The sequence below is a fragment of the Fragaria vesca genome, linkage group LG3 (genome assembly GCF_000184155.1).
Source record: "Fragaria vesca subsp. vesca linkage group LG3, FraVesHawaii_1.0, whole genome shotgun sequence".
Taxonomy (NCBI): Eukaryota; Viridiplantae; Streptophyta; class Magnoliopsida; order Rosales; family Rosaceae; genus Fragaria; species Fragaria vesca.
Genome location: NC_020493.1, coordinates 7,444,370 through 7,469,726, shown reverse-complemented (window position 1 = coordinate 7,469,726; position 25,357 = coordinate 7,444,370). Strand labels below are relative to the sequence as shown.

The window sequence follows — 25,357 nt, the reverse complement described above, 5'->3', positions numbered from 1 at the left end:
TAGTTCGTAATAACATTTGAGTTGAACGTGTCGGTTACACTGAATGATTTTCTCAAAAGACTTTGAGTCCACGATTTCATCTCCATGTACCACTTGTGAATCATTTTCAATCATTTTATGGTTAGACAGTGATTGCTTTCTAACAAGGTAGGCTTATGAGTCTAAGCTAAGTAGTGAAAAAAATGAAAGGAAGGCATGCAAAGTCTCATGAACCTGATAGTGGAAGTGAAGCATTTTGGCCCCATAAGCATGTGATATGATTTGACTCACTCTCCCTTGTTCTATTTCAATTATTATTGCTGAAATTTAATAATCAGAAATAATATCATCTTTCTGTGTTTTATAACAGTTAAGTAAGAAATAATTGTCTTCCATCTTTGCAGATTGCAGAATCTGAATGACTGAAACATTGAGATTTACCAAGATATATAGGGAAGTTTTATTAAAGGGAAAAAAGTTTGGTCAAGCAAAACTAAAATAACACAAATGCTTTCCTATAAAGTACCCTCTAATTGCGGAGATCACCATAGTCCATAGCCAGTGTTGAACCGTTGATTGTTGTTCCTTTCTTGTGGAACAATATTAAAATGGTTTTCTTGGATATTGATTTGATTCTGATTACCTTGATTGACTGATAATGCTCCAATTCAGGCTTCTTGTTTCTCTGACACTAGATGATTATTCTCTGCATTTTGGACTATTCATATTCTACAAAACCCTCGAGACATGGAAGAACAATCAAAGCGTCCAACAAAGTCATATCATCAGACCAGAAGATTCATGGTGTTGAGTTTGCTGCATTCTCACTGTCGGAATTGGTTGTCTGCGTTTCATATCACCCAAATATGACTGGTTCATTTGTTGGATTAATGTTCTCACACACTAGGGAAAGTACTGGACAATATATAAGACCAGAATCTAAGTCCATGGTAACAATTAAAAGAGAAATTATATCTCTTCCCATTTGCCAATCGGTTTTGAGGAGGATGCTAAGAACATTTTTGGTTCTACAGTGAATGTGAAAACTGAAAACTTTTCTCTGGAAGAGGAGGCTCATTATGAACTTGGCAGCTGCCTACCTTTGCCATCGAGTTCTTTTCTCACAACTATGTGTTCTCAACTCTTTCTTATTTAACTTCTGAATCTAAGAAGTTTGAGGTATATATCCTAACACCGTCAACAGGTTTGCTGCAATGGAACATGGGGATGCGTGTGCACATTTGGACCTGCCCCAATAACAATAACACATTAACACTATCATAGCTTTTGCAGGCTTGCAGCTCATAATGCTGCTGCTGCTATAACGATAATAATAAGTTAGGGGCAATAGGGCGTGACTTTGGCCGATCAAAAGTAAATAATCATATAGATTATTGACTTTGCCGACAAAAACAAATAATAGTAGAGATTAGAGAACATGCCTTTTACTAACGACTTTATATGAGGCATGATATTTGCTTGAAGTTTTAGGTGCACCGGCCTAATGTATTCTTGGAGTCTCGTATTCTTGCTCCATGTTACATGAAGTCATCATTCCTTGGTATAACTTTGAGAAACATTCTGCACACGCTTCATAGCATATTGTATGTTAAGCGCTTAGCAAGCAAAGCAGAGTCCCTGGCAGTAGCCTCTCCAATGGCTTAAGTGCAGTCACTTTCTATGATTACACTATAAATCTGGAGGGAGTAGAGGAAATCCAAGCCATCACGAAGCTAGATACTCACATTGTTTAGCTGAGGTTAGCATGTTTAACTAGATTGGAAAATGCAGCAATGAATTGCCCTGTATGATCATCTAGACAACTTAGAGAAACTAGAGTAGCAAGGGGATGACAATCTAGTTTATTGATCCAGCTTCAATAGTTTTGGGCTTTTGGCCACTACCTGCATTGGCTGCACCTTTAAAATAAGACCTTCAGGTCCTTTCCAGCAGCTAATTGGTGAGAACTCCTAGGCAGATTGGGAGTTCTCGCCTAGGAGTTCAGAGTGTTACAGATGAGTTTGCTGTTTGCTGTATATATAAGCACTCGAACCAAGTTCTTTTACCTTTATTATTTAAGATTTTGTTTCAGCTAATTTTGCGGTGTGTATTTTTGGTTCAGTTAGAAACTTAGAAGAATGGAATGAATACTACAAAGATTTTACTTAAAACTCGGTATATTACAAAGTGAGGACAATAATAAGTTGAATCCATCTTCAACTTTGTGGTACAAGATTGGAAAAAGAAAGAATCCACCAAACTTTGCTGTAATGAATCAAATTATTTTGTTGACTGCACCACGAAGAGAAAATCACTTTCCTCTGATAAATGTTTCCGTTTCTGGTTTTTGCTTACAGCATATGTTCAATGAATCAATGTCCACGAGAACATTGTCTAAAGCAGTGTCAACTAATGACTGCTTGACATTAATTTAAATAGAGAAGAGTAGCAACAACCTTCAAACCTCACCGGAAAACAAATAGGTGCCTAGCGCATTGCAGCAAATCGGTTCAACTTCCACTGTAGAGGATGGTATGTCTTCTCGGTTTGCTCTACTTTAGTCCATGGGAACTTGTGCTTGGCAATCTTTCTCTTCCTTGCAGCTACTCCCAAGTAGTCTCTGCCATTCTTTATAACAAAAAGGGTGACAAGTTAATAAACTAGCCAGAGGCTGAATCTAATAATGCAAAAATACTTGGTTTTCTTGTGTCACAAACAAAGAGAAACTGCCTTTCAAAAAAAAAAGGAACTGAAATAAAACTGTCACTGTTTCCATACCTTAAGACATAGGCCCTCCTCAACATCGCAAATGGGGTAATCACTTGGACAGCAGTATTCGGTTCCAGTGCAGCAAACCGCATTCTCATATGGACAGCAACCATAGATGAAGCAGTAGTCAAAGAATTCATAGAGGCAACAACATGTCTCATCAGCTGGACAATAGGAGAAGTCTCCGCATTGGCTTGGAGAAGGAGAGGGTGGTGGTGGTGTCACTGGAGTTGGTGGTGGCGGTGTCACTGGTGGGGGTGGTGGAGAGACAGGTGTAGGAGGTGGTGGAGGAGTTGGAGATGGATAAGGAGTGGGTGCAGATGACTCTTTGGTAGGATATGAAGCCATGGCATTGACTGCACAAACCCCATATGGCAAATCGGTATTCCTTCTGAGGTAAAAGTATCCTTCCATCCCCCAACTAGTTCCCCATGAATTCTTTACAATCCAGTAATCTTCACCGCTTTCAGAACCATATCCTACTATTAGAACGGCATGATCAATGTTATTTGGATCATCAGAGCAATCACCATCATAAATTCCCTGATCAAATCATAATGAGTTTCAGTTAGACAATATCTTAGGTAGCATATCAGATATCAAAGCCAACAATTGAAGTGAACTAAACAGCAGTATTTTTGACTTACACTTGAGTATAGTTGAAAATCCCACGTAGAGCCATCTATACCAACGGAAATGGGTTGCTGAAGCACAGCATTGAAAAGACCGGTCTCTGTCTCTTCAACATCTGTATAGCCATCAATGGTGACAACTTTGGTTTCCTCCTGATACAAGGAAACACCCAAATAAGAACAGAGGAAAATGGATGAAGCATGGTCTCAGACAACTACATTATGTAAGTAATAAGCTAACCTTGGTGACGTTGCAGGTGCCACCAAAACCTGTGGTACTGGTGTAAGGATAATCAGCTTCTGTGTCAATGCCACCATTGCTAATAACCCATTCAAAGGCGTAGTCCATGTAGCCTCCACTACAGCCATAGTTGGTAGTGTCACAATCCACAAGTTCTTGCTCCGAAAGGCTAATGAGGTCTCCGGTGACCAGCGCATTTATTCCTTCGATGCCTCCGGTGGAAGAAAATGCCCAACAACTTCCTGTGAATAGATCATAAAAGTTAGCATGTTCAATGTGACAACTACTAACTGGCAGTTTCCGAAAATTGAAAGAAGAGGTAAAACATTGTACACCATCACTTGCTTGAGAGCCTATTCGGCGCACCCGTCATCTCCACCGTTTAATTTTTTTTTTTTTTTTTGGCGGGTCAAAATGGACGGTGGATACACCCGGGTGCGCCGTATAATTTTCACACTTGCTTAACAAACTTACTTATTCAATGAAACAGTAAACCAAGACATAATCTGTCAGATATAATATTTCCAGGTCTGAAAGCTATATTCTCTTTTGTCAATGACCTTGTATTACTACCTAACATTTTTATTTCTTCAACAACTAACTCATAAAATGCTCTATAAGAAATAAAGCATCTTTTTTAAAATCTGAATGTGACTACGTGATGTTTGAGATCATGAATTGATTTTTGAAAGTGATAGATACCAGAAGGTCAATGAAATCTTCACACAACAAAAAAAAAAAAAAGTCAATGAAGGATGAACACTAATCAAAATTTTGGCTTTCTCTAAGAACTCATTTCCTTTACTGGTTGAATTTAAGGTAAGGTTGAGAATTCCTATTCCTCTTTTGTTTACCTTTCCTGTTCATAATTAATTATAAAGTTTATGTGACAGAGCCTATTCTTCAATTTCTTTTTAGAGCACTAACGATGCAACTGAATCTAAACTATCTAAAGATGCATATGCATCTGTCCTCACCCTTCAAATCAATCTACAGGAAAAATGATAAGTTGTGGTCTCTCACTAAGTACTTGAACTTATCAAATAACTGAGTTGAAATGTATTGACTAACTACTAAAATAAGTGATTGAAACATACCACAACTGCCTTGGTCCTTAATAGGAGTGACAATTCCCTTCTTCCTCCAATCCAAACTTGAAGGAGCATCCTTTGGCAGCTCTGCTTTTGCTTGCTGCTGCATTCTCCTCGCCATTCTTTCCCTTTTGCTGATCGGCATTTGAATCTTTGTCGGCATATAAATCGCCCTGAACTCCTCATTGCTCAAATCGGCAAACTTGTTCAACCCAACTTTCTGAGTGTCATGCTTATTAGCTGCAGCCTTTTTCTGTGCATGTTTCTCCAACACAAACCTGAGATTCCTCTTGAAATTCTCAAACCTCTTCTCATGCTCCTCAGCATGCTTATACACCTTCCTGTGCTTCTCCCTCCACAGCCTAAAGAGCTCCACCACTCTCTCCTCAGCTGGAAAGTTCACTGTTTCACTTCCCACTATGGAGTACTCAGTAGGGAGACTATAAGACAAGCAAGCTAGTGATGCACAGATGAAAAATGCAAGAGCCAGTTCAATTCTGTGGCAACCCATGATTTGCTAAACTGGGTTTCCACTGGTGATAGTTGGGTTTGGTTTGATCCATCTGCATTGTAATGTATATAAGGTTGAAACAACTAACTATCCAGCTAGCATCCCAGCCTACCAGTCAAGTTTTTGTATTAAAATCACTGTTGGTTCTTTTAGTCTCATCTGGTTTTAGCTTCACAAAGGGGACTAGAAAGCAACTTGATGTAAATGTGCCTGATATTATTTGTTTGTTAAGTACCAATATTTGTTGGTGGTTCCAGTGGTGAGCGTTGGTACCCGTCTGCAGTTCATCGCCTTTGACTTGGCTGTCAAAGACTGGAAGAAGCAGGTGACCTACCATTCAACCCTCCTCTCAATCAAGCAACTCGAGACTCGAGAGGGAAAAGGAATTGGGCCTACCAATATGGACTTGTCTCAATATGTGGGCCACAGACAAAGTTCGTTATAGCCCATGGGCCTGCAAGAATGGTAGTAGGCCTGTTTGAGTCGTAACGGGTCATAAACCGCTTTACCTAGCTAGTTAATACTTGTCCATAACCTTTGAAACACACTCATCTGCCAGGCATGTGGCTGAAGTTTTTTCTAACTATGCATTCCAGCATAGTGCCTGATCACTTTGACATCCTGGTGAATTGAACTCGAGTTGAGAGTTTCCTCACCTAACACTCGACCACGATGCCACTTACAGTGGTTTCTCGCGGCAGAAAGCCCGTTAACGACCCACCCCAGTAGAGACCGGCCCATAACCCGCAAAGCCCAAGTTCTTGTGATGGAAGATATTTAGAGCACATTTTGCATCTTCCAAGAGGATATAGCAAAAGTGTCCCCTGGTGTTTTATTTTTGTAGCATACAATGTGTGGACTGTGGACAGCCATGAACAAACAATGCAAGTAAAGTCTCCTCACATATGTGGTCCATGTGCATTTTAGTTTATATCAATGGATATGGAGCCTGCACAAAAGAGTGTCCACCATCTCCATCTCTATATGTAGACATATTCAACACTAGTAGACATATTCAACACTATACATCACCATTTTTGGACTTGTGTAGCTAATTCAATACTATTTGGTTGAAAATTCATTTCTGTATTTATACCTTATAGAGGTTAACCGACCAAAAAATTAAAAAAAGGGGTGAGTGGAAGTTGTGGGTGTGGATAAGGATTGATGAATCCTACTGTCTACTAGTCCTAGCCTCCTAACCAATTTGCAAAGAAAAGTTATTTTTTTTCGACAATATTTGCAGAGAAAAGTTAGGTTGGATTTCAGTGCCACTAGTTGGTTCTTGCTACCATGCTTTGTTGCTTGCTAAATGTGTTCAATGACTCTAAATATGAAGATCGAAACTCATACTATATGCTCAAGAAAACACTATCAGTTCTGAAGAACGAGATTGTTGATTTTCTAAATTATGTTGGATCATTTATGTTAATTTAGAGATCTGTTACATTCACAATATATATATGTTTAAATGGAAGAATTGTCTACACTCATTCGTCTGTAATTTTATAACTTAAATGTAAGTGTTATAATAATTTTAAATAAAAATAAAAATTCATATATCTAGTCATGCATACTTGTACAAACAATGATTGATCCTTACAGCTTCATGTGAGGCTGGTCCATGAAAGTCAGGGAAAGAGCTGTCAAAACCCCTAGCCTTGCCGCCCAGGCACCAGATCGAATCAAAATCATCAAGTCCCAAGATATTTAGAGCCATATAACAAGAAACCGTCTATCTCTGATTTTTCATATAAATATCTATCCAAGCCTCAAATTTTTGTTTTGCTTAGTTAAGCCAGATCAACTAGAACTAGAAGTCTAGAAGTAGAATCCCTTCTTCAAATTCAGCTATCTTCATCTTCATTATTCTGATGGATAAGAAAGATGGTCACCACAACAAAACCCTCTTGCCAAACCAGTGTGGCTCAAGCCATAGCCAAATCATAGACGCACCACTCCCTCTAGTTTGGTCCATTATCCGCCAATTCGACAACCCTCAAGCCCACAAGCAGTTCATAAAGAGCTGCACCATACGTGCCGGCGACGGCGGCACCGCCGGAAGCATACGTGAGGTGATGGTCAGCTCCGGCTTGCCGGGGAGTAGCAGTATGGAGAGGCTTGACAAGCTTGACGACGACAAGCATGTCATGAACTTCAGCATTGTTGGTGGTGATCACAAGCTTGCAAACTATAGCTCCATCACTACACTGCATAAAGAGGACGAGGAAGAAGAAAAGGGTGGCTCGAGAAAGACGGTGGTGACTCAGTCGTATGTGGTGGATGTTCCGGACGGGAGTAGCAAGGAGGATACTTGTTTGTTTGCTGATACTATTGTGGGATGTAACCTGAGGTCGTTGGCTAAAGTCACAGAGAAGATGGCTGGTAAAAAATTATAATCAACCACCTCAATTTTCTAGGCTTAAAGGGTTTTATTGAGCATTCTTATCTTACCTAGCCTGCTGCTGCTTAATCCGGCCACTTTGTGATTGTTCATGTTGTTTTTGAGTCTTATGCTGCTATTTGTTGACTTCTTGCCAATAAATGTGTGATATTCCAGTAGTGTATGCTAATAGACTTCATGTAGTCCGTTTCGGATTCTAAGCTATTGACAATCTTTCATTTGTAATATATACAAGTTTGTTCATCTTTCAATTATGTGAATGATTTAACCAAATCTCCTATACTTAACAATTCATGGAAAACAGACCTGTTGTTGTAACACCATTTCATCAGCCTCTTGATTTGCTCCAAGATAGCCCCATCATACTGAAATAAAACCAGCAGGCACAACATTAATTAGCTCATATTATGCAGTAGTTTCCAACAGTATGTGAGATATTCATACTATATGTGGCCACCGGAATTAGACAAAGAAGATGACTAAACAATAAAGAAATGCAAGTTTAGTTTCTATGATATGGAGTTGAAAACAAAAACAAAAACAAAAAATCAATGTTGTATGCCACAGTGTACCTTCTTACTAACTCAAACAAGAACAAAGTATAACAAGAGTTTCTGATTCATCTTTGTTAGTATGATAGTGTATCAAATAAGTGGATCAGCTAGCAACTTTATATAGAGATAAAATTACTGGGGATGATGAAGTTCTTCAATTACATTCTGATATCTGTTAGTTTTCTTTCTCCTTGAACTGTACTTCTCAATTTCAGTGCACAGACTTATAATACATATCATATTGCTTTTGAACAAACTGAATATGTAAGCTGAGGAGAAATGTAATTGGTAGATAATTACACCTCTGCTCCCGCCTTTGCCTCTGTTGTCTCTGTCTATGCTGCTGGATACTATGCAAACAGACCCAAGTTTATCACTATAATGTAAAGTTTATCATTTCTCTCTCTGCCATAGAACAAAGTTTTGGTCTGGAGCTGGAAAGCTTTGTGTTTCTAACTGCTATCATGCAGTTACCCTATGCTTCTTTTTTTTCTTGCCGTCATTCTGTCCCAGAAAAATTCCAAAAGGATTAGACAAAATTGACTATTATCTACCCAATGGGGTTGGTATAGTGGAAGCATGCTAGGCTGCAAGTGGGGCGGACGCTGCAAGGATTCTCCTGGTAATGGGAGGTCCTTGGTTTGAACCCCAACTTGTGAAAAACATCCCTTGGGGAGGAGTCATACCTACAAATTGCTCCCTAACCCTGAAGTGGTAGCTCACTCGACTACTATCTTTATAACCAAAAAAAAAATTGACTATTATCACTTCATCTTGGTCAAAGGCCATTTGCATATTTCATTATTTATCAACAGATATTTGGAAGGGATGGTCAAATTTAAGGCCTCTCAGAGTCTCAGTTGAATAGGATGGAAAACTCTCAACTACAATTGCATTCTTTGTTGGTTCTTGGACATTATTACTTGCATGTTAATTGTATGCTTCTTTTTTTGTTCTGTTTGCATGAAAACTCAAGATAGTATAGATTTTATTATCACTAGATAGGACAGAGTACAAAAGGATTACAAGATCATTAAAAGAAAACAATAGGTCATCAAGAAAAACTGCAAGATCTCACTAACTAAACCAGCAGCCTGGAACTAAAACAAGAAAGACACAACACTGGCACACAAGGCTTGACAAACCTCCACAGAATATTATGCTTCCTTTCCCACTGATTTGAGAGCTGTGTTTTTGGGCTATGCCATCAACAAGAACATCAAATACAGAAGAGCTCAGGGAACAACTTACTGCTTTGCTCTCTTTCCTTTCTTTTCCATTAGACTAAATATTGGATAAAAGAAAGTTATGCAACTCTGATCATATACAGCAGATATGATACTTATCACATAATGACCGCTGAGCTCAGGGAACAACTTTACTGCTTTGCTCTCTTTCCTTTCTTTTCCATTAAACTAAATATTGGATAAAAGAAAGTTATGCAAATCTGATCATATACAGCAGATATGATACTTATCACATAATGACCGCTACAACAAGAAGTCAAGAAAAACAGCTTAGCAGGAACACCGACAACATACAAATTAAACGGAGCTAGAAACCTGAACTCTCTAATAAAACTCTTAATTAAAAAGCTAATCATTTAATCAATTACCAGCCATCCTTTCTGCAACTTTAGCCAGTGACCTATGGTTGTAACCTATGATAGTATTAGCAAACAAGCAAGTATCCTCTTGACTACTCCCACCAGGAATATCCACCACGTAGGATTCAATCACAACAGTCTTCATACCTTTCTCTTCTTCCTCTTCATGCACCGTGGTAGTAGACCTGTAGTTGACAAGCCTGTGTTCACCACCAAGAATGCTAATATTCATGACATGCTTCTCATCATCGAGCCTGTCAAGCCTCTCCGTGCTGGTTTTACCAGGTAAACCAGAGCTAACCATTACTTCACGAATGCTTCCTACGCCTCCATCCCCAGTGCGCATTGTGCAGCTCTTTATGAAGAGCTTGTAGGCCTGAGGGTTATCAAATTGGCGAAGGATTGACCAAACCAGAGGAAGTGGTGCATCTATGATCTGGACCAGGGTTGAACCACACTGATTTGGCAAGAGGGCATGGTTATGGTAGCTGTCCATTTGGGTCATGTTACTCATGTACACAGGCCTAGGAGACAACCATATTGTTAATTTTCTTTGTTGGTATGGATGGAGATTGGAGACAATGGTATTGATCGATGGTTGTACAAAGGGATTGTAGATTGGCATAAATTCACTTTGGTGAGGCAAAAGACAAGCTTGACCAAAAAATCAAAAAAAGGCAAAAGACAAGACTTCGAGTCTTCAAAACAGTTATTGATCAAAGACAAAATGCGTTTGGCTAGGAATGCTTGGGACTTGGGTTTTCACTCGTGGGCCGTGGCTAAGTTAACCTTATCTGCGAGTTCTGTTGCTGTATAGTGTATAGTATGCTTCTTAGTTCTTGTTGTATGCATTGGTGTCATAAAAAAGAAATGGAAGTTCTCAACTCTTGTAACAAATGCATTCAATGTTTACTGACACATTTGAAGTATAAGCAAAACACGACTTGGTTTCTAATGTACTCCATCAAAAACCAGTCTTTTGTTTTTCTAACTAATGACTGAAGTTCAATGCTTCCTAGATTCAACAATAATCTCCTAAACCCGACAACTAATGGAAAACAAACCTGTTAATTGTTGGAACACCATTTCATCAGCCTTCTTGATTTGCTCCATAAGATCAAGCAATCATGCTGAAAGAAAACAACAGGCACAAAATATTAGCTCATACATAACACAACTTCTAAAAAAATTCTCAGACATTATGGATTTATGGCCACTGTATTACACAAAGGAGAGGACTAAACATTGAAATAAGAGGCCAACTTTGTAGAACATAAGTTTCTGATTCACTTTGTAGGACTAAACATCCTCTATCATCAGATTCTAATTTCTCTTGGTCGAACTTCTAATCCTCACCTCCTATGAACTTTTGCACTGTTCTCAAGAAGCAACATCTGAACTCTGAAGGGTTCACGATCCAAATCGCAGACAATAAATGGAAACCATGCAAACCCTTTTCTTTGATCCAACAATGACATGGATTCAAATCAAGAGTCTTCTTTTTTGCTCCCTGCCGCCTTTTTTGTCTAGGTTTTTTTAGTTTGTTCTTATATTGGGCCTCCTTGTAACCCAAGAAATAAAAACCAAATACTGTAGAAGAGAGTTTTCAATTGAGGCTATTGGGGAAGGGGTAATCCAATAAGACCCGAAAATTGCAATTGAAGATGAACAAAGGGGACGGTCTTGACTGCAGTTGCATTGTTTGTTAGTTTCACACTACAATATAATTGGTCTTTTTCAGCCATGGCCATCGAAACCAAGAGGCACAGGACCATACACAACTTTCCTTTTCTTTCCATCTTATTCTATAAATTTGACCAAACACACTGGGTAAGAAAAATATGCATGATTTATTATCATGAAATGGCTGCAAATGCCAGGCATATTTGCAACACAAGTCTACAACAAGAAGCAGCTAAAAAAAGAGAATAGCCAGAACAATAGCTACCTCAGAATATGAAACAACTAATTAAACGAGTCTGACCTCTAAACTATCTGATAAAACCATCAATACTGCAAAACAGTTGATCAAAGAGCAGCCATCCTTTCTGAAACCTTCGCCAGTGACCTAAGGTTGCACTCTATGATGGTATTAGCAAACAAGCAAGTGTCTTCCTTACTACTCCCAGCAGGGACATCCACCACATAAGATTGAATCACAACACACTTTCTACCCTTCTCTTCTTGCACCGTCGTAGTAGAACTGTAATTCACCAGCTTGTGTTCTCCCCCAACAATGCTGAAATCCATGACATGGTTGTCATCATCAAGCTTGTCGAGCCTCTCCATGCTGGTTTTGGCCGGTAAGCCGGTGCTTATCATCACTTCACGTATGCTTCCTATGCCTCCGTCCCCGGCACACATTTTGCAGCTGCTTATGAACTGCTTGTAGGCTTGAGGATTATCAAACTGGCGAATGACTGACCAAACGAGAGAAAGCGGAGCATCTATGGTCTGGACCAGGCTTGAGCCACACTGGTTTGGTAAGAGGGCATGAATATGGTAGCTCTCCATTTTGGGTTTGATAGTATAGTACCTGAGGTTTAGTCAAAACTCTTCCTTCTCTTCTTTAATTTGTTGGTGTGCTGGAGATCATGTTGGTGGTTTTCCTATATAAAGAGGTTTCTGGGATGGCTAAGCTTTGGAAAAGACAAAGGTTTCTATCTTTGGCAGGCAAAAGACAAGAGCTTGAGGCTTTAGAGTTTACTATATTAGGATTCGGCTTGTCTGCTTGGACAAGCAGTAGCTTGGATCTGCTTGGACACAGCTTCAAAGCTGACACGTCATCTAGAACCAATCCAACGGATAATAATCAAAGGACTTCAAAACACAATTTTGCACTGCCACACCGAATCTAATCACTGCAAACACAATTCTAATCAAAGGATCCCCCTCTTTTGTTTATCGGGATCCAAATTCTTCTGTGATTTTTGCTTCGGTAAAGTTATTAGTGATCCAAATTTACCTCTCACAAATCGTGGGTATGTTCTCAAAGAGTCAACGCAGGGAGGCCTGAGGTGGGTTATTCTGTATCAATCTCTGTGAATTACTTGGAAAGTTTGGATTTTTATGATGTTTGTGATCTGGGTATGTTTGAAAGAGTTGGAATTTTTCTGGGTTTTGGTTGAAATGGAATATATGGCTTTGGGTGTTTTGTGAATGAGCTTTATTTAGGGGTTTTGGGATTTGTGGTTTCTGATTTGGTTCTAGATGCATGATCGTGTGTGTAAGTTCTAAATTTGGTGGAAATGATAATTATCATCATCAATCATCATCTGCTTTTTGAGCTTCCGTTCTGATTTGAATCAAGCAACAGCCACCCAATTTCAGTGAAACCCAGATCATATCTCCATATTGCAACACAACATCTGGTATCCTTAGAACTCGTCAAGGCTTGCGTCGGAGCTCCTCCAGCGTGCGGCTCTCTCTTGTTTTCAAAGTCAGAGACTTGCCCTCTCGCCGGCGTCGTACAATCACCACCGCGCACATCCGCAGATGGACTCAACGGAAGCAACACCAGAAAGAGAGAAGAGAGAGAATGATATACTATGTATGGTGTAAGAATTTTGTTTTAGGGTAATTTGATTATTGTCCTTTGGATTGCTGATAGATGACGTGTCAGCTTAGGAGCCATGTCCAAGCAGATCCAAGCATTGCTTCTCCAAGCAGAGAAGCCGAGTCCACTATATTAATAACAAACAGAGTTTGGCTTCTTGCTTGTCACTTTGGGTTTGATTTAGTGCCTTTGCCGTTTTTGGGTTCATCTACTTCTGAGGGTTTTCCTGATATAGCATCAAATATCTTATGATCTTATCCCGTATAGCATGGGCTCATGGCTATAGAATATACTTATATACACATCGGCCAACTCATATAATAAACGCAGTCACCCAAATTTTAACCAATTGTATCAGAACCAGCTTTGTTTTCTGGGTACAATCTTCTGCATACATAAATAAGAGTTCAATGTGATACCCATGTGCTTATAGTTATGAATTTGCTCTTAGACCAGTGTCACTACCACCGCTGTTCACATGGACTCAACAATCATAAACCTTTGTCTTTCTCAAAAGAGGGGAAAAAATCTTCCCAATTCTCATTACTTGGCTTCAACAATCTCCTGGTTAGATTCTTATCACGTAGAATTAACAATTTCTATGAAAAAATAATCGTGAAATTTGAGAGCTTAAATTCTCAACTTGTATTCCTCACAAAATATATGTCATTTGTCAATTCTCTCAGCTTGAGATTAGTCTAAATACAAATTCTTCTTTGTGAATGATCACTAACGTGTATTACACGCGCTAACAGAATTTATAGAAAAATTCAGTCCACACGCGAAACCCAGATCTACTATAGGGATTAGATAGTAGTAGTTTAAGGTCATTTGTGGTTAGGCTCTTCCTTTGAGCGTATTTTCCCAAATGAGGGCTACCTGTCTTATGTAAGGACTTGTGCCATTTATGTGTTTGGTTTCGAGACAACATTGGATGCAACCACGGATAAATCAATGAAATTATCTATTATTCTAAAAAAAAAAAAAGGAACTCGTCTCAAACTATAGTTTATTGTTTGCATTCACAGCAGAAAATGGTGAAAAATGACGAGTGACCACAGTATATTCAAACAACCAAACCTTTTCCACCTGGTGGAATAGGTTCGGTTGTTTAAATACTATGGCTAGTTATCAGTTTACACCCATTTCTACTGCAACCGAATACAATCAATGAGCTTGAGTCTAAAACAGATTCACAAAGAATTCCTCGTTTTAGCTTCACCAGGTAAAGCTAAAAGCCTACAACAAGGAACTCTTTAAGAATCTTTTACACTTGAGTTTATTGTTTGTATTTTGTTACAGTAGAAAATGGTGTAACTTAACCAAAGAGAAAACTGGGAAGTTTATGATCAAAACTCCATTCAGTTATAGGTTGGAGTGCTGAGAATCAGCTGATTTAAGGGCATCCTAGTTTTCCTGTGTTTTTCTAGATTTTGACCGAAATCAAAGTTGTAAGTTGTAACCTAGTAGTAAGGAGCTAATGCAGGGCTTCAACTGCAGCAAGAGCACTTGTGCCTTGCAGACTCAAAGAGCAAGTTTCTTACTTCCTATTACTGAGACTCTCAAAAGAATTCAAAACCTACACTTCACCTGCCTCTGCACATCTACTGAAAATGAACACCTCCAACTCCAAGTTATACACAATCGAGAGTAAGTTAGTACCGACTATACGCCTTCAGACCCAATCAGATTTTCCACCTTCCCCGAATACATCATCTCTACCAAATTTCTATGGCAATTAGGAAGTAAAACTCAATTGGCATAATAAGAAATCATTGCAAAGGAAATGCAAAGTAAAACACAGACTTGACTTCATCAGCAAACACAGAGAACAAACAAAAATGACCAAAGAAGCAATCTCATTTCTCATTAAAGAGCTAAAAGCTTAGTGTTGATTCAATTTCGCTATACAAGTTCATCGATATGATCATTATTCGGTAAACTAAGCATTGGAGCAATCACATTTCACAATTGGAAAACTAGTATCAGAAGAAAAGAAAAAAGAGACTAACTTCTGGTTTTCAAGGCGCTCTAGGATCGGTACCGTGCTGCCAAACATAGACGAGCTCATCCCAGCCGGTGCTGGCAAGAAGTCCCTCCACCAACACGCTCATATCGATTCCGACGGCGAACTCCGAGTGGTGATCATACCGCCCCACCAGCGCGTCCTCCACCATGTAATCCCAGAGGCAAACCGACATGTCGTACGAGCACGACATCATCAGGCTCTGCCGGTGCGGCGAGAATTTGACTTTCCTGACGGCGTAGCCGTGGCCGTTGAGCACCGAGATCGGCGCTCGGATGGACCGGACGTCCCACACCTTGATGGACTTGTCGACGGAGGCGGTGGCGATGACGCAGTCGTCGTACTTGTTCCAGTCGCAGGAGAGGATCTCGAACTCGTGCGCCGGGATGATCATGGTGGATCCGGGCTCACGCACGTCCCAGACGCGTGCGGTGCAGTCGCCGGAGGCGGAGGCGAAGACGTCGGCGTGGCGGGGGTTCCAGACGGCGGAGTAGACGCAGTAGGCGTGCTCCTTGAACGTCCGGACGGAGGCCGGACGATCGACGGTCCAGAGCTTGACGGTGTCGTCCCAGGAGGCGGTGAGGAAGGAGTCGCGGCGCGTGGGGTTGTAGTCGGCGGAGCTGACCTCGCGCGTGTGCTCGTGGAGAGAGCGGAGGGGGTTGGAGGCCGGCGGGAGGGCGAGGTCGTAGAGCTTGACGGAGCCGTCGGCGATGGCGGCGACGAGGAGGGAGTCGTGAGATTCGGACCAGGCGAGGTCGTAGACGCCGTCGGCGGTGTCGAAGGAGATGAGCTCGGCGACGGGGGTGGGCCCAGGGGAGGGGGAGAGGTCGATGACGTGGAGGCGGCCGTTGCCGAGGATGCCGAAGTTTTGGGAGGTGGCGACGGCGAGGCGGGACTCGTAGAAGGGGCTGAACTTGACGGAGTAGCCGTTGAATGGGGTTTTGAAGACCGGCATTGTAATCCGACTACGGTGCTGCTGCTCTCTATCTCTATCTCTATCCCTGCGTTTGGTTTTGGATTTGGATTTAAGGGGATTTACAGAGTCCCGGGGGATTTAGGGGTGCGGATTACGGAAGATTTATCCTTTGGTCTATTTTTTCTTGGGATATGCAGAGAAGTTTTCGTTCTCTTGTAAAAATGAAATGATACGAGTAACTACTGCCGTTACTGTGCAAGAGTTTAAGTTAAGATAATGTTTCCATTAGGAAAAACGGAGGTTTACATTGGGTTCGAAACGCAAGCAATCGGACAACTCGGTTCATTGAATTTCACATACGAAATTCATCTTGACATTCAAAAGGACGCAATCGTACAAGCCTTCAGTAGCAAGTGATGGGTGATTTACAATATCGACTGTAACGTGCATGCGGACGTAAATCAAGGTATGTCAGGAAAGCCAAATTGGGCATTTCTGCAAGCCTGTCTAGACTCGTTACGGCGTTACCACTTACCACACATGACGAAAACAACACACTAACTAACGGCTACACCCTAAAAAATCATGCCTGACACATAATTAAAAAGGTCTAAAAACCCCTAACCGCTATTTCTAAGATCATGTTTTAGTTCTTAAGTTGACTCAGGTCTGCATGCATGTTATAGGTATTTGGAAAATCAGTCATGAACTCGCATTTGAGGCTTGTGATTCTACGTCTTTTTTCTTTTTCTTTTTTGTGTGTCAGGACGGATTCTATTTGTGAAATATTATGAATTGAGTTGCCTAATTGTCTATTTCAAGGTAATCCGGTTATGACCCGGTGTAATCTGTGTTTCTTAGTATTCTACACTTGGAGTGTAGGTCCAATTAACATGGTAGAAATTCAAGAGCTATGTCCAATCTCAATTTCTTATCGGTGAAGGAAGAAGACGCCGAGTCCCCCGAGCTCCTATGCCTGACCTGATTACCGATACGCCCTGCAACTCTAGCAAGCTCCACAATCTAGCTGTCGAGCTCTTCCCTATCAATCTGAATTCGTTGTGTTGTCCAGGCATCCTGCCTCTCCGATCGTTCGCTCTCCTCTTGTCGCCTCCGGAGCTCATTGTGATACTGCTCTAGACGGGCAACTCTTACCTTGAACAAAAGCCCTTGAGCTAGGCAGAAGAAAAGAAATGAAACAATGAAGAAACCAAATGCCAAAAGGACCATGCATGTTTTCTTTGAAGTTTTCTCTCTTATTGGATGCATTTCTTTTCGTAATTGGCATATCTTTATATAGCTGAATATGGTCAGTCAGTTTGTACCCTATAGATATATTTCTGTATCTGACTCTGGGATATAGATATCTTTCTATATCGTCCTCTTTTGCTTTATGCACAGATAAGTTATAAGGAAGGTACATCCGCCCATATATAGACATCATGATACATACATAGCATTACCGGTTACTTGTATTAGAAGGGTGTGATTGTTTTTGCATATTGAGCTCTTAGGTATGAAATTGAATCAAATAGGGGAAACAGAAACGTAGCACATTCCTTGATTCCTAGATTTGTAATTTGTTCATACCGCAGCTTTGAGCTGGATACAAAGTTTGACCCAACCCAAAACTAAGACCAGGCCCAGAAGAATACCTTGAAGGGTATCGGAAAACTTGTAAGCTATTAGAAGGTCCAATGACATCTCTACTATATATAGAGCAAACAGTCTCTAAATTAGCAAATTGTGTTATACCGATATTACCCCTATTAAGTTGCTTTAAATAATTAAGAACAAGGGTTAATATAGTAAATAGCAAAATAAAAAACAAAATAAAATAAAGAGATAATTAGGGAGAGAAAAACGTGGATAGTTGATAGAAATTAGAAAATGAGATAGGATTAACTGTACTACACCAAACAGATAAAAATTAATCATTCCATAGTTTTAGGTGACTTTATGAAAACGTGCAAATTTGCACGGATAAAAGGCTAGTGTTGCTTAATTAGGGCAAATGGGTAAAAGCTCAAATGAATTTTTGTCAAGAGACTTTGTGTTTTGATACGTTCCATGAAACAATAAATGGTATAAACGAATATGGGATCGTAAGAGCGAAGCAATGGTTGCTTCAAGGCAAAAGAGAAGCTTTGCAGAGAGGATCCAGTACACGGATACATTCTCTTCATTTTAATCTTTTGTTGATTTTTGAATAGCTCGATATTCAGATACACTATGTACATGTTTGTTTGTTGGGACTAATTAGGACTGTCATAAATAAGGAGTCTAGTTTAGTTAGTACTATATTTGGTGTTACTGGGTAGTAAAATAAATGAGCTTACGTAGCACATTGTTTTCATTTTGACCTCCTTAGATAGTGTTATTATGAGTACTCAAATTGGTCATCCTTATATAACATCATCATTCTAAATCCCAAACCAAGCAAAACTGTTATAATATCATGCAACACCAAACATGGGTTAATATTAGTACAACTTAAGGCAACCCACATGAGTTCAGAACAATCTTAATAAATAAGGAGGTTAATATACGTACTACACTCGTGATCGTGAGAGTTCATAAAGATGACAAGCTTTCGAGTTTCAAACAAGAGAAATGAAATGCATTTTGTTGGTAAAATAAATGTCCTGATGCATTTTATTGGATGTAATTACATACGGAGCACCTTCGAAAATATTGCACTATTCAATGTACCCTATCTAAGAATGTCAGCAATTGCTAATGCACGTGGATGATTGAAACTGTGACTTGATACAGGATTACGTCTCAATGAACGATTGAGGTTGTTCACACAATTTATAACGCATGACGGTTATAGTGTCCCAATAAAATTTGTTAGAATTAATTCTACATCGAGGGAAATAAAAATATGTCATTCTTGATCTACATTGAATGTTGTCAACCATCATCGCACGTGAATGATTCGTATTGTCACTTGTCGCATTCTATTCGATTTAAGTCATAAAGTATTACGTCTCAACGCACATGGATGATCATAACCGTGACAAAATCTTGCATCAAGTCTCTATGCGCGATTGAGGTTGTTCATACTTCATACAATGTATGGCAATGCCAAATCACCCCAATTGTAATGTGGCAATAAAATTTGTTAGATTTAATTTCCATGTCGAGTACAATATAGTAAATTAATTTCACTTGTAAATCTATACCTTGAATGTTATGTATCATTACCGCTCTTCAACGATCCTACGGTGAATTGCTGCCTTGCTGCAGGATTTCATTTCATCAATGCACGATTGAGTTTCTGAAGCAAGAAAAACATCCACAAAATCTTCCCACCATAAACAAATAATTACCCTAAAATATGCATGATAAATGGATTTATCAATAGCTTCGGTTTGGTCGTGGGCTATCGTATCAATGAGCAGGTCCCGTAATTTTGGATTCCAGTTGAACTTAAGCTGGCAAATTTGGATCTTTCCCGAACGAACTCATTATTAATATTTGCATGCATCTCTTCGCCCTTCACCATTTTGTGAATTCCTCTAGATTTTCTCATAAGCAAGATATAGATCAAGGGGAGTCCTTCTAGGGAGGACCTTTATAATGAGGACTAGTTGAGAACTTTTCGGTTTATGGTTTAAAAGACTTATTTTTCGATCACAGTTTGGCATCTTATTCGTTTAATTTTTAGGTCTATATGATTAGATCATTCATACAAATTTTCAGCCGAATCGGTGATCGTTAAGGTAATAAACTAGATCAAATTAATTGATGAACCAAATCTGTTAAACATGAACCGTTCAAGTTCATATTTAATAAATCACATTTATGAATGTCTTAACGATTTTCATTATGGCTGAAAATTTACAGAAATGATTCACTTATAAATATCTATAAACTGAACGGTTAAGATGTGGATATAAGATTGAAAAACGGGATAAGCCGAAAAATCCTCAACTTAAAGATCTACGTTAAAATAGCTCCCATAAATAAGAGCTAACATTTGAAAGAGTATTATTTCTTCTTTTTTTTCCCAAGTTCTGGTAAACTAAATATGAATAATACCTAATCCACTATTAGAACACACTCACATGGAGAAGAATGAGCTTTATAATATATGGTGCACCCTGATTATAATGGATATGTAACTCCCTTTTCAGAATCTGCAAATACAACAATCAAAACCTTTGGTGTGCATGATGATGGCCCTCCTCTCCATACCTCACATGGGGTTCCCACTCAACAAATTTAATGGGCGGGGCATGTTGTGGATGGGACATAAATTAACACCCTTAATCATACATTATCAAATATCAACTGCTTTAACCACCACCTATGTGTACGTGTATGTTTTCTTTTAACAAATCTACAGGAACTGTTGTAAAGTTAAGATCATCGAAAATTTTTACTGAGGTGCAAGTGAATCAAGCAATTAATATGTAATATTTAATTTTGATCCGGTCATCCACGTCACACTATCATACATATTTACTACTCGGTTAACAAAATTGAAACTTAAAAAACTAATTATATATGGTACCGACACAGGAGGTGTGGACCTGAGGTCGAAAAAGATGTACTCTTATTGTGAGAGCTTAATTTGATCGGATAAAAAATAAAAATGAAATGAATGAATGAAGGGTCTTTTGTCTTCATTCTATCTTGACATACAGCGATTTAAGCATTTTCACGTTAGTGGTGTAAATACACATTGATGCGTAGACACCGCTCCGCAAGATCATATTATGAGTTTATTTAGTTTTTTGTATCAAGTATGAACCCGCGCTTCATAAACAGTCTTGTATGAAATCTCGATCATCAAACTCTGCATGTTTCTAAAACATAATGATAGGGAAGAAGAACTTACTGAGGTACTTAGATCTAGATTGAAAATCGTTTGTGAATACGATTTTCAATATTCTTTTATACTTGTGATTGTATCTTTGAACTTATGATATACACTTCACGACATCTTCAAATTTCATAACTATGTTAACAAATAAGATAAAGATGCATATACTAATTTTTTTAGTCAATCTTTCTCATCACCGCATATCTCTCTTAATAGTTGAATCACTAATTAACAAACATCACTCACAAATCAACGTTTGGTTTAATCGTAAGAGTTCGATTGGATTAGACGAATGATGTCATGATGTTTATACGGTGATATAAGGTTCATGTATTTGTACACGATAAGTCAAATTATTTGAGGTGATCTGAGATTTATGATGTGAATTACTCACACTAGCTCGTGATGCTAGCAAAAGTGGCAAACATACATACATGGATTACTAGAGTCAAACACTAAACAAAGCCAAAAACACCACAAAGAGATCAAGTCTATCTAACCAAATAGCTATCGCACCTCACTTTCCAACGAATCCCACAATCCCACATGATCTTACTTGGGATATTGGAGCTTTGAACCTGTAAAAAAGAAGAGGAAGATTACAAACAACTTGATCTCTCAAAAGAAGATTTCCCAATTCACTCCAAACAAAGCCACTCCATATATCCCTCTCCTCTATCTTAAGCCTCTTTGTCAATCATTCAATCAAACCCCTCCCCCACAATTTCAGCTCATAGCAACAGTAACTAGATATTCAATCTTGTCCTGACACGCGTAACTCATTGACTGAAGCACTTGAGCTGTGGCTAGGGCAACCTCTAAAGCTGAAATCCCAATCGTGGCATAAACATGTGCCACCCATAAGGACCCCCTCCCTAACCCTTTAAGAGAAACCAAACCCCTAATTATTGAACTTGGTGATCGAGAACGAATTGGGAGAATTAGCTAAGAGGTATGGGGGACCCTAAATGATGACTCCCAGAAAGGATGAAGTACAGGGTGAGGTGCAATTATTCATGCCATGAATTTCCTCCTAAGCAATTCGTCACCCTAAAGTTTAGAACTACTCCCTTGTATATATCGATCAATGATCATCACCTCCAAGCCTCCAACACATACATGATCAAAGAGAGAAAGAGAGAGAAACAAAGCTAAATCACTTTGATACACTCTTCCAGGGTGTTTAGATTTCACTTCTACGATCGAATAAGTTAATTACGATGATCTTAGCAACTCGATCTTTTATAATCATCTCAAGTTCAAAGACATTTCACTGTATATAATTTTATGTATGTGTAGATATATAACTATAGTCTTAGAATGACCCACGAGTAATTTGGTTTTATTTTGCATATGTTAAATAATTGTCTAAAATATGAGTTACTTGTGTTACTAGAGTTCATGATGGGACAGAAACTCATCCGGAGCAAATATTAAGAGCTGCCTTTTTTTTAAGCGATTGATACTGATTCCCATTTCCCACTTTCCTTCAGCTTAATAGCTTATACATAGGTACATATATTTTTTTTTTGTAAGTTTATACATAGGTACATAGGCATAAAAGAAAAGGCTGGTTAAAGAGACTCCTCTTCTCTCTCTCCTCCCTCCTCCTCTCTCTCTCTCTCTCTCTCTCTCCCTCCTCTCTCTCTATGAGAGAGACCGGTAGTTTAAGATAGAGAGGAGCTGCGTCTGCTTCAGCTAGAGATGAAGAACGCAATCCGATGCTGCATCTCTTGCATTCTACCATGCGGAGCTCTCGACGTGATCCGAGTCGTTCACTGCAACGGCCGAGTGGAAGAGATCAGCGGCTCCATCCGCGCCAGCGATATCATGAAAGCTCACCCCAAGCACGTCCTCAAGAAGCCCTCTTCCTCGCCGTCAGATCACGGCGGTGTCGTCCCCAAGATCGTGATCGTTCCTCCCGACGCCGAGCTCCAGCGCGGCAAGATTTACTTCCTCATGCCAGTTCCTTCCGAGAAGACGACGACGAAGTCGACCAGAGTGAAGAAGAGGAAAGTCGAGGCGGGAAATAAGGACAGCTCCAACAGCGTCGTTATGAACAGTATTGCCATGACCAACCTTCTGATATCGGATCAGTACTTGAGTGAGATACTGTCGGAAAAGGTTTCTACGCAGAGGGATCGGCGGCGAGGACGTGTCGGTGTGTGGAGGCCTCACTTAGAGAGTATATGCGAGTCACCAAGTGATGTGTGATCATAGTCGCCGGCCGGTGATCTTCTTCTTATGATTCATTTTGAAGGTTCATCATCTACTAGGGTTGCAAATGAAGTACTTCTTTTCTATTCTTTCTACCTTTTTAATTTCTTTTTTCTTTTTTAACTTCTTTTCTTTGTATATATGGGAACTAATAGGAAAAGCGAAATAATGCAAACCAAGGCTGGGATCTCATGGATATTTTGGATTATATATATATATATATATTTGAAATAGTGCTCCATTGATCAAAGTGGGTGTTAATTGTTTAATTTTGTTTAGAAACTTGCTGTTATGTTGCTTTGCTTAATTTGAGGATGAATAACGCTTTTTATGCATAAAGGAAAGAGAAAACTAGTACTACATGTATGACTGGAATGTCAAGCTGATTGTGTCATTGTGATATGATTATTGTAGTACACGACTGGAATACCGATCAGTCTAAACTGTCTAATGTATACTCATATATGATAGTATAGATCTTCAAGATATGAAAAATGATTCATATTTTCTCGAGTGTCGGTCGTCGTTTTGTATCGGCACTTTCGGCAGTATGAATTGAAATGATTACGTATCATTAACTGGATCCCCCATTGTGCAAGAATTAGTTCGATCTGTTCAAGTGGTCACCTTAAGTGACTCAACTATCTATTAAGTACTTGATCTGGATGTATATTTCATTTTTCATTCTTAGGTGGAATACAGTAAAATTTATACATCTATTTGATCCAGCCTTTACATGCATATGGTCCTTTTTAGATTTTATATATGCACGTAAAATGATTATTATCTAGGTCACTCTGCAATGCGATACATGCAGTTAATTAGTTATTAATTGAAGCCCTATGTTAATTTTCAGGTTTTGTTTGTGATTTTCCCTTTTCTAAATGAGTTAGTTCAATCCAAAACCCTGATATTTCATTATTGATTAATTTTCAAAACGCTCTCTTCCCTAAAGGGTACTTACACCGATTCAGCAGATCTCATTGACACAATGTAAACCATGAATAAACTAATAAAATCTGGATTTTACATATTAAAAGTTTTCAAATGATCATCAAGTATCATACGGTACGGTGTTTTTGTGTGTGTGTGTGTATATATATATACAAAATGAATTGAACTGAATTTCCTAAGTATCATCTGGATTTCTTTAATTGACCTACGTTTTGATTATATTTTCTCATCTCAACCGTTTATCTTTTAGGTATATACGAGTATATCATTTCTATAAAATTTCAGCCAAATTGATAATCATTAAGGTTATAGTCGGTTGTGCATAAAACAACCTCTCAAGCCCGTAAACCAGCAGACATTCCACCACAACCGAGGTCGCCCCGAACTATCCACCAATAAGTAGGGTGGGCCGAGCCCGACCCTGGTGGCAATATTGGGCTAGGGGTGGACTCAGAAGTCATAAGGGAGTTGGATGAGAAGTAACAGCAAAGACAGTTGTCCCACATCGGTTTTCAGATGAAGAGAATTCACTCTGGGCCATAAATATGGCCCAGCCGCCAGTTTGTCAGGTATCATAACTACCCATAGTAATTACATTCAACCAATTGAGACTGACTTAATCTTCGGAGGAGGAAAGACCGGAAGCTCCCGGTCCCCTTTGTTATTGCAGGTCAGCAAGAAGGCAGTAGACCAACCACTTGATATACTATAAGCTTATGCGAACCCGTCCGGGATTGTACAGAAACAAATGTATTTAAAACTTTGAATTACACGAACGGTTCGGGTTGAAGAGATTTAGTTCGCTCTCATTGTAATCATATAGTTTCGATATTTTAACGATCACCAATTTAGCTGAAATTTTGTATGGATGATTACATATATATGTATATATTTTCTCAGGTGCGGATGTCTGCATTTATTCTTACGGTGCGGATTTCCATTTTACACTCATTTTTCAATCGAATTTTCACATCTCCACCGTCTAGTATTTAGATACTAATGTATAGATCATCTCTGCAAAATTTCAGCCAATTTGGTTATCATTAAGGCACTCAAACTGCGTTTTT

General features: G+C 39.2%; 6 protein-coding genes across 6 annotated transcripts; 2 read left to right on the top strand and 4 right to left on the bottom strand.

Annotated features, from left to right (window-relative positions):
- Nucleotides 1–2,119: 2,119 nt before the first annotated feature.
- Nucleotides 2,120–5,251, bottom strand: LOC101297620 (cysteine proteinase RD21a-like). Its single transcript, XM_004293905.1, has 5 exons — nt 4,719–5,251; nt 3,622–3,863; nt 3,396–3,533; nt 2,758–3,291; nt 2,120–2,607 (listed from the first exon to the last, which is right to left on the bottom strand). Exons 1-5 carry the CDS (start codon nt 5,221–5,223, stop codon nt 2,467–2,469), a joined length of 1,560 nt encoding a protein of 519 aa, XP_004293953.1. The 5' UTR covers nt 5,224–5,251; the 3' UTR covers nt 2,120–2,466.
- A 1,547-nt stretch (nt 5,252–6,798) lies between these two features.
- Nucleotides 6,799–7,999, top strand: LOC101297328 (abscisic acid receptor PYL6-like). Its single transcript, XM_004293904.1, has one exon. The coding sequence runs from the start codon at nt 7,098–7,100 to the stop codon at nt 7,620–7,622; it is 525 nt and encodes a 174-aa protein (XP_004293952.1). The 5' UTR covers nt 6,799–7,097; the 3' UTR covers nt 7,623–7,999.
- A 1,543-nt stretch (nt 8,000–9,542) lies between these two features.
- On the bottom strand, nt 9,543–10,528 carry LOC101297040 (abscisic acid receptor PYL11-like). The gene has a single exon (XM_004293903.1). It carries the CDS (start codon nt 10,410–10,412, stop codon nt 9,789–9,791), a length of 624 nt encoding a protein of 207 aa, XP_004293951.1. The 5' UTR covers nt 10,413–10,528; the 3' UTR covers nt 9,543–9,788.
- Nucleotides 10,529–11,764: 1,236 nt separating this feature from the next.
- LOC101296751 (abscisic acid receptor PYL11-like) lies at nt 11,765–12,371 on the bottom strand. Its single transcript, XM_004293902.1, has one exon. The coding sequence runs from the start codon at nt 12,299–12,301 to the stop codon at nt 11,816–11,818; it is 486 nt and encodes a 161-aa protein (XP_004293950.1). The 5' UTR covers nt 12,302–12,371; the 3' UTR covers nt 11,765–11,815.
- A 2,815-nt stretch (nt 12,372–15,186) lies between these two features.
- On the bottom strand, nt 15,187–16,324 carry LOC101296467 (peroxisome biogenesis protein 7-like). Its single transcript, XM_004293901.1, has one exon. The coding sequence runs from the start codon at nt 16,322–16,324 to the stop codon at nt 15,365–15,367; it is 960 nt and encodes a 319-aa protein (XP_004293949.1). The 3' UTR covers nt 15,187–15,364.
- A 6,370-nt stretch (nt 16,325–22,694) lies between these two features.
- Nucleotides 22,695–23,550, top strand: LOC101296184. The gene has a single exon (XM_004293900.1). The coding sequence runs from the start codon at nt 22,824–22,826 to the stop codon at nt 23,331–23,333; it is 510 nt and encodes a 169-aa protein (XP_004293948.1). The 5' UTR covers nt 22,695–22,823; the 3' UTR covers nt 23,334–23,550.
- Nucleotides 23,551–25,357: the final 1,807 nt, after the last annotated feature.